The sequence below is a fragment of the Nicotiana tomentosiformis genome, chromosome 2 (genome assembly GCF_000390325.3).
Source record: "Nicotiana tomentosiformis chromosome 2, ASM39032v3, whole genome shotgun sequence".
Classification (NCBI taxonomy): domain Eukaryota; kingdom Viridiplantae; phylum Streptophyta; class Magnoliopsida; order Solanales; family Solanaceae; genus Nicotiana; species Nicotiana tomentosiformis.
Genome location: NC_090813.1, coordinates 84,681,394 through 84,687,917, shown reverse-complemented (window position 1 = coordinate 84,687,917; position 6,524 = coordinate 84,681,394). Strand labels below are relative to the sequence as shown.

General features: G+C 36.3%; 1 protein-coding gene across 1 annotated transcript; it reads left to right on the top strand.

Annotated features, from left to right (window-relative positions):
- Window positions 1-1,603, top strand: LOC104118817 (uncharacterized). Its single transcript, XM_009630178.4, has one exon. It carries the CDS (start codon window positions 220-222, stop codon window positions 1,327-1,329), a length of 1,110 nt encoding a protein of 369 aa, XP_009628473.1. The 5' UTR covers window positions 1-219; the 3' UTR covers window positions 1,330-1,603.
- Window positions 1,604-6,524: the final 4,921 nt, after the last annotated feature.

The following is a 6,524-nucleotide window of genomic DNA, read 5'->3' as shown; positions in this document are numbered from 1 at the left end:
CACATGCAAACTCAACCAACCTTATTTACAAGTTTCATCTCTCCCCTCTTTATTACTCATCTTTTCATTTCTTTATTGCATGTAGGGTCACCATTCTCCACCCTCCCCCCACCCCCAATCTCTCCTTTTTTTCTTTCCTCGTAAGAACAGAAAGAAAAGGCTCAAAAGCATATACAGAAAAGAGACCTTTTTTTTGTTGTTCTCTCTGGAAAGTGAAGAATGGAAGAGGTTGAAGCTGAAGTTCAGAAGCTGCCTGAAAGGCTTACACCATGCAACAGTGGAAGAAGGAGAAGCTGTGACTGTGATTCTAACCATTCACCCGAATTTGAGTTTTGGATGGTCCGAAACCCGTCTTTTCCTCAGCCCAACCAACTCTCTGCTGACGAGCTCTTCTCCGATGGCGTCCTTCTTCCTTTAGACCTTCTCCAGTGCCCTTCCGCGGATGACCCACTTGAACCTAATGGGCCAAATACTTCTTCACAGCATAAAACTGAGCTTGAACCATCCGGGTCTGGTCGACCCGAACCCGAAACAGAACTCTCTGCGTCGATAGTCAATACGTCGGCGGGCGGCGGTTCTTTTACTTCATCAAAGCGTTGGAAGGACATTTTCAAGAAAACCGAGAAGAAAGAGAGTAATGATGTGAAGAAGAAGGAGAAGAGGAAAGAGAAGAAAGTTATAAGTGGAAGCAATGGGGTGAGTACAGGTGCTGAGCTCAATATCAATATTTGGCCATTTTCGAGGAGTAGATCCGCTGGAAACGGCGGAAGTAGGCCTCGGGTTACCGGTGGATCCGGTTTGGCCACCCGAAAGGTTAGTAGTGCTCCTTGTTCTCGGAGTAACTCAGCCGGTGAATCCAAGTCAAGAAAATGGCCCAGTAGTCCTAGCCGTGGTGGGGTTCATTTGGGCCGCAGCAGCCCAGTTTGGCAGGTCCGCCGGAATCTTGGACCAGGATCCGGTAGCCGGAGCTCCGATAACCTCGTGAAAACTGCTGAAAAACCACTCAGAAAAGAAGCCCCCCTATATGAAAGCAGCACCAAAAAAAAGGCAGTTAAAAAAGAAAGCGTTGAATGTCGCCGGAAAGTGTCGTCAACGGCGGCCGGTGGTGGTGGGCCTAAAGCTAGAGTCTTGAACTTGAATGTTCCTATGTGCATTGGTTACAGGAATCAGTTAAGTTGCAGAAGTGACGAAAACAGTGCCATTAGTGTCGCCGCCGCATCTGCCGGCGACGGTGGTGATCAGAGTGGTGTCGCGGTGACCAGTGAAGGGATACGCGGCAGTAGTAATCTATTTAATATCAAAAGCCTATTTACCAAGAAAGTCTATTAATTTAATACTGGTAAATCCAAATTAGTAATTACACACTTTTTTGAATATGTTAGTGTATCTATCGTTATCCTTCTCTATATTCTCATATGTAACTTTTTCTTTTTTGGTATATGTGAAGTCCTAACTTTTGACGTTTGCAACTCTGCATTTGTGTAATATCTGGGGCTCAGTTTCCTCAACTTACTAGCTACTTCTGTTCAGTAGGCATACAGTACTCTTGTTATTGAGGTTGAATTCATTGTATAATTTATCCTACTTTAGTTTTTGCTCTTAATTACCTTCTTACCTTATTCTAATAAACTCCGCTTTCAGCTGACTGTTAACTGTTTAGTCTGTTTTAATTATTAAGCTAGTGATTGAGTTTCATATATTTTCCTTAGCGACGATGCTTGCAGAGAGGCAATTTTAATTTTTACATGAATTCTTCATCCTCATCAGATGGTACTAGTTTGATTATTTTGTGTTTTTTTTTTTGGGTGTAAAGGCAGTCTCGGCTAATACTACGATTTTTTATCTAGCACAATTATTGAATAATTCTGTCAAATATGAAATTGTCTAATATTTTTGTCTCTTCTAGAAGTAGAACCTTAGTTTCTAAATATTTTATTTAGCTTCATTGACGGTAGACCATATTTTTCAATGCAGCTATTATGTAGCACCCGTGGATTCCCAAATATTTTTTGAAAAAAACTGATTTGGGTGAAATTTGATTTGAAATATGTTTGGACATTAATTTTGGGGCAAGTTTTAACATGTTAATTTTTTTTTTCAGCTAAAAAATTTTAAATTTGGCTCAAAAAGATGTCTTAAGCTATATTTGAGATTCGAAGTTTTAGATTAATTCTATAAATAAATACATAGTTAAAATAGCAATATATGGTAGTGGTACTTTGTTACACATTTGTATTGGATCTGGAACTTACACAGCTTCTCACTTGCCAGTTAAGGCATGGTCCATGGGGCGTTGGACATAACTTTCACTCTCCTGTTTCGTTACGTTACAGCCATAGCCTGGGGCAAAATAAAATTAAACCTTTACAGGTGCTTTAATTTTGTTCCTATATTGCGATAACGAATCTTAACTGCATGATATATATACTTTTTAGTAGATTGATATCGCCTAACATTCTTTCCAGCCACATGTTCTACGTACGTCTATATAGTGATTGAATTTTATCAGTTCTGAGTTAAGAGAATAGTTTTTGAAATACTATATATTTTACTCTATTTTTACTTGTCTTTTGTACGTGTGTATAACTTTGATCATAAATGTTTAGCTTTATAATGTCTTATTAAAATTTCGGCATAGTTGAATCTTTCTACGTTGCATTCAATCAAATATCATTCATCATCAATGCATTTATCTCATTCGAACTGGTTGTATTTTGGGGGATGAAATCTCTCTGTATTCATTATGTTCTATTTGGGGACAATCTAAATCCCTCGATCCATTTACTCTTTTGTTTATTCCATTTATTTTGAGGTATTATCACTTTTAGCCATGTCAGAAACTACATCTGATAGCTGAAGAAATATATAAAATTTGTATAATTTTTTTATATAACATACAAAATGTATATATTCACAAAAAATATAAAAAAATTATATATTTTTTCGTTATTATTTTTACCGTGGCTATATAGTGTCATTTTCCCATTTATATCTGTACCGTTAGAAACATATGCGAAATGAGATCCGAATCACTCTTCATGACAAGGATAATTAAAGAGGAAAATAACTGGTAGGTAGGACATACATGAGAACTAGTACGACCCTGAACCTTTCATTAATTTTTGTCCCCATACATAACATAGTGTGAGCTGAAAAAGTTGAATTAATCCAAATAGCCCCACCTAAGTATACCGATTATAAAAAGTAAACATTGAATATGAGCCGGCTTTGTGTAACAGCGTGGGCCAAGCCCAACCAAATACACTCGGCTATAAAACGTCTAAAGATGGGCTCGTTTCCGATATTTCAGCTCATGGGCCATTCTCTTGTATATCATTGAGTACTATGATTCATGAATTGAAGCAACACGAAGACTTTTATAACTACTAGCTTTAGTGTACGTATTTTGAATGTGAACTTTGCGTGTATCAATAAAATTATATATAAATATAAAATAATATAAATTATTGTGTAATACCGATGTTAGTATATAAATATAAAATAATATGACTATGTTAGTATTTAGATATTGACTCAAACGTAAATCATCTTTTAACCCAAAGTATTAATCAACATAATCTTTTATCCTAAAAAAATGAATTGGATGGTGAAAATAATAAGATTTAAGCGGAAAATAATTCTTCCAAAATTCTATAAAAGCATCAAAAATAAAAGTAACAACAAACTAAACCAAGAAAAAACTGCCAAATGCTACAATAATATTCTATAAAACAAAAAAATAAAAAAGATTAAGGGAGTCACATGCTAAGGCGTAACTCATATCTCGTTTGGTGAGGAACAAAATAAATAATAAGTTACCTCGATATACTCGATATACTTTGTTGTGTTAGTTTTAAAAGATCCAAAACCTTCTAAGATATAGAATCAGCAACCTAAAACTTGGAGAAAGAAAACACAAAGGTTAGACAATACCAAGTGAAGAACATAAAAAAAGATGGTAAATAAAAGCAAAAGCACTAATAAGCAATAAAAGAGTTTGAATCACAATCAACGATTAAGACTTAATGAAAGTATCAAACTTGTCATATGGTGTCACGATCCAATTTCACCTATAGGTCATGATGACACCCAACACTATAGTTAGGCAAGCCAACTAATAAATTAAACATATATCGATAAAATTTAAATACAAGAAAAATATAAGACACCAAATTCTACCAATGTGTTTGCCAAGACCTAGTGTCACAAGTGTATGAGCATCTAGTAGATTATACAAAACCACTAATATTGTCTGAAATAAAAATAGACAGAATGAAAAATACAAGGAAAGACACTGGTAGCTGCAGAACGGCTCAGAAAGGCAGCTCACCATTATGCCCCTGGATAACGTGGGTGTAAGACGATAGGTCCCCCACTAGTACTTGCCTCAGGTCCTGCACAAAAAGTGGAGCAAGTGTAGTATGAGTACGTAAACAACGTGTACCCAGTAAGTATCAAGCCTAATCTCGAAGTGGTAGAGACGAGATGGCCGACTTTGACACTCAGTATGGGTCAATAATAATAATTGAAATAATTCTAGAATATCTAGATCAGCATGCTTCACAGAATATAATAATAATTTATTTAAACAGCAAAAATAATTAATTTTCTTCAATTTCAATAGATTTTCAAATTTATCAATTAGTCTCATTTACAGGAATAATAATAATCCCTTAACAAGCAGGAATAATAATTCATTAAATTCTAAAGATTTTTAATTTATCAATTAGCTTCACAAGCTGCAATAAACTATCAAAGTATCGTGTAATTATTATTATTAAGCACGATTTCTGCTGAGGTCGTACGACCCGATCCAGAGTTCCGTATACACTGCCGAGGGACGTGCAGCACGATCCATAGATGCATCTATCCTCCCGATGCGTTCGACCCGCTCCACAAAAAAAGAGGACATTTTCTTATGTACCTCCAGAATTAGAGTATATTTATTATAAGATAAATTCAGAAGGAAGAATAATTTCTCTTAATAATTAATTAATTTAAACAGAAAAATCAAGTGTATAAGAGATTTCCATCCTTTAATATTTTTATCTAACAACTCACATATATATATATATATATATATATATATATATATATATATATATATATATATATATATACACACACACACACACACATCAAATAATATTAATTAAACAAAGAATACAATTTACACAAGTAATTCATGCTTTGAGTCCTAAACTACCCGGACTTTAGCATTAATAGTAGCTACGTACAGACTCTCGTCACCTCGTGCGTACGTAGCCCCCACAATTAGCAATAATTATCCTCACAAGATTAGGCAAGAGACTTACCTCGTCTTGCTCCAATTTAATCCACTAAAAGGCATTTTCCACGATTATCCAACTCTGTCTGGCTCAGATCTAGCCAATAATTCGATACAATCACTAAAAATTATAGGAATCAGTTCTATAAGAAAATACTACATTTTAATAAAAATTCCGAAATAAATTAGAAATTCGTTCGTGGGGCCTATGTCTCGGAATTCGGCGAAAGTTACGAAATATGAACGCCCACTTAACCACGAGTCTACCCATACCAAAATCACTAAATTCCGATAACAATTTAGCCCTCAAATCCTCAAATCTATCCAAGAGGGTTTTCAAACTTTTCCAACTCAATTCACCAATTAAATGATAAAAATAGTGATGGATTCGGATAATTTAACCAATATTGAGTTAAAAATACTTACCCCGTTATTTTCACTGAAAATCTCCCAAAAATCACTTAAATCCGAGCTCCAAATTATTAAAAATGAAAAATGGGACGAAGTTCCATTTTCATAACTTAAACTCTCTGCCCAGTGATTTCTTCTATGCGATCGCGAACTTCCTTACGCCATCGCGTAGCACAAATTTTACTGCCCAAACATTAACCCTACGCGATCGGGGAAAATCCCACGTGATCGCGAAGCACAGTTTCCGCAAGCCTATGCAATCGCGAGCCTCCTCACGCGATCGTGAAACATTAAGCGCGTGGCCTAGCTCCTCCACAGTTTCCCCTACGCGATCGTAAACAACTACACGCGATCGCGATGCACAAGCTGGCCTAACCTACGCGATCGCAAACGTGCCCACGCGATCGCATAGAACGAATTTTCAGCTGCCCAAAATAAGCCTACGCGATCGCAACCCCATTCATGCGATCACGTAGAACAAATCCACCTCTGTCCAAATTACTCTACGCGACCGCAGACCATCTTACGCGATCGCATATAAGGAAATTAGAAGACAATACCAGCAATTATCAGTAGTGTTCCAAAGGGCCAAAGTGATCCGTTAGTCGTCCGAAACTCACCCGAGCCCCTCGAGACCTTAACTAATTATACCAACAAGTCCCAAAATATCATACGAACTTAGTCGAACCCTCAAATTACACCAAACAATGCTAAAACCACGAATCATCCCCCAATTTAAGCTTAATGAAACTTAAGATTTTCAACTTCTACATTATGTACCGAAACCTATCAAATCAAGTCTAATTGACCTCAAATTTTACATACA